At 36.5% G+C, this 2,151-nt stretch overlaps 1 protein-coding gene across 1 annotated transcript in view; it reads left to right on the forward strand.

Annotated features, from left to right (window-relative positions):
* NBAS (neuroblastoma amplified sequence) overlaps nucleotides 1-2,151 on the forward strand; it is a 487,556-nt gene that overhangs the window by 446,510 nt on the left and 38,895 nt on the right. The window contains exon 45 of the mRNA XM_012653069.1: nucleotides 2,006-2,145. Coding sequence (XP_012508523.1) covers nucleotides 2,006-2,145 — 140 coding nt within the window. The remainder of the gene's footprint in view (nucleotides 1-2,005; nucleotides 2,146-2,151) is intronic.

Below are 2,151 nucleotides of genomic sequence, written 5' to 3' on the forward strand. Positions count from 1 at the left end.
AGTAATTTCCCCCTTGGCAACATTTTCTTTCTAAATCTTACATTTGTCTCCAATAACGAAATCAGCCAAAAATTTGTGGCAACTCCATGAGTATTTAATATCATTTATGCTAAGTTATTTTATAAGTGACAAATCGTCTTCATTCACTCATTCATATGTGTGTCCATTCATTAGTTCATTCATTCACTCATTGTGCATCTACTCTATAGCAGGCATTGTTTTGAGTTGTGGGGATAAACCAGTGAACAAAAAACAGCCTCAGTTTTCAAGAGGCTTACATTGTTATGGAGGAAGAAAGGCAACAAGTAAACATATGCTCTGTCACATAGTTGTAAGTGCTAAGAAGGAAAATGAAACCAGGTGAAAAAGACAAACATGGAGGACTGGGCCTTTAGTTACGGCAGTTAAGCAAGGCCTTCACCGGTAGGGTGAGAACTTGAAGAAAACGAAGGAACGAGCACTCAGGTGTCTGGGGGAAGAATGTGCCTGGCAGAGGAAACAGATCACAGTTCCTGAGGTCAGAGTGTGCAGGACTGTATGCATGTAGGGAGCCTCAAGGAGGCCCTGAGGCTGGAGACAAGGTGAGGATGGTAAGATCACATTAACAACAGATGGATGGATATCTCCAGTTTGAGATTTAAAAAAAATTTCTTTATACATAGGCAAGGCCATATTGCCAAACTCCCAATTCGAGGACCAACTTGAATAATTACAAATGTATCTAGCATATTGAGTCCTCTAGTTTCAGAACATGCCGATTTTATTCTACTTTGGCTCTGTCACACGCTGGCCGTGCTGCCAGGGCAGTTGAGCCTGTTTGCTCTTCTTTAAAGTGAGGTTGCTAATACCTGTCCTGTCCTCCACACAAACCTGAGGGAAGGGTCAACTGACTTACTGGACTATGAAATTATTTCAAAAACTAAAGGATGCTTTTTGGGTTATTATTCCACAAAGGAGTGACATAGGGCTTTAAGGCAGGTTTTGAAAGATCTGGCAGGTCACTGAGCAGGGCTTCCCATTGCAATTACCAACAATTTCATAGTATATATCAACTTCTGTAAAATGCAGAATCCATGGTGTGACTTTGTCAGATGGCTTCTTGGAATCAGAGCCAGAATGACCATTCAATTAAATGCACTGGAAACATGCATTAGTGCAGACAATTTAGCGTACATACAGACAACTATTCATTCTCATTATCCTTTCAAGGTGTCATCATCTGACTGTATGTGCACCCAAATATAGAGAATCTATGTTAGGAGAAACTAGAAAACGGGAGAACCAGATTTTGGCTTACTTTTATGTGTTTTTTAAACTGCTTTTTAACTTACAGTAGTAAACATTTTCATCCACATAGGCATTGAGCAATATTATTTGTTTCAGGACTGCCTCAATGTAAAAGAAAAATTATTTAGCTATCTGATGGGAGGAAAAATTCGTGTTCTGTATTTGGCAGAGACTTCTTTTGCATTAGATATAGAAATGTGAATAAAGGACATTTTACTTTATTTTGATTTATAGCAAAAAAATCACGAGAAATGTACTTTAGTAAAATCTTTAGAGAAATTTTCTAAACAACATGAAGGTTTAGCAGTTTTCAGATGAAAATTAGAAATTCATTTTGGATAATTTAAACTTTTAAGAAGCCACCTAATGTTGATTCTGTTGAAATATTACAGTTTCAAATAAAACAATTTAGTGTCTTAACATATGTTAAATGCCAGTGAGCCAGTTCTGCGGAAGTCTACTTGTTTGAATTTATTTTGGTACATAAAGTTACCTTCCTGTGATTTTGTAGTTCTAAACAATTTTTAATATAATTGCTTGAAATTGAGTAAGGCGTAGAATTTTTGAAGCTTTTTTTAAAATGCTGTTGAATCTTTCCTCAGCACAGTGTAAAAAATTTTGAAAAGAATATTTAATTAAAATAATCAAATTTGAATTCTTCTATAAATCAATTCAGTAGCCTTTGCCACCAGTTTCAAGCCTGTATTTCTACTTCCAGGTAGATATAGCTGACATTGAGAATGAAGAGAACCGCTACTGTCTGTTCATGGAACTCCTAGAATCTAGTCACCATGAGGTTGAATTTCAGCACTTGATTTTGCTCTTGCAAGCTTGGCCACCTATAAAAAGTGAATGTGTGTAAGT

This window comes from Propithecus coquereli, unplaced genomic scaffold, assembly GCF_000956105.1.
Source record: "Propithecus coquereli isolate 6110/MARCELLA unplaced genomic scaffold, Pcoq_1.0 Scaffold41, whole genome shotgun sequence".
Taxonomy (NCBI): Eukaryota; Metazoa; Chordata; class Mammalia; order Primates; family Indriidae; genus Propithecus; species Propithecus coquereli.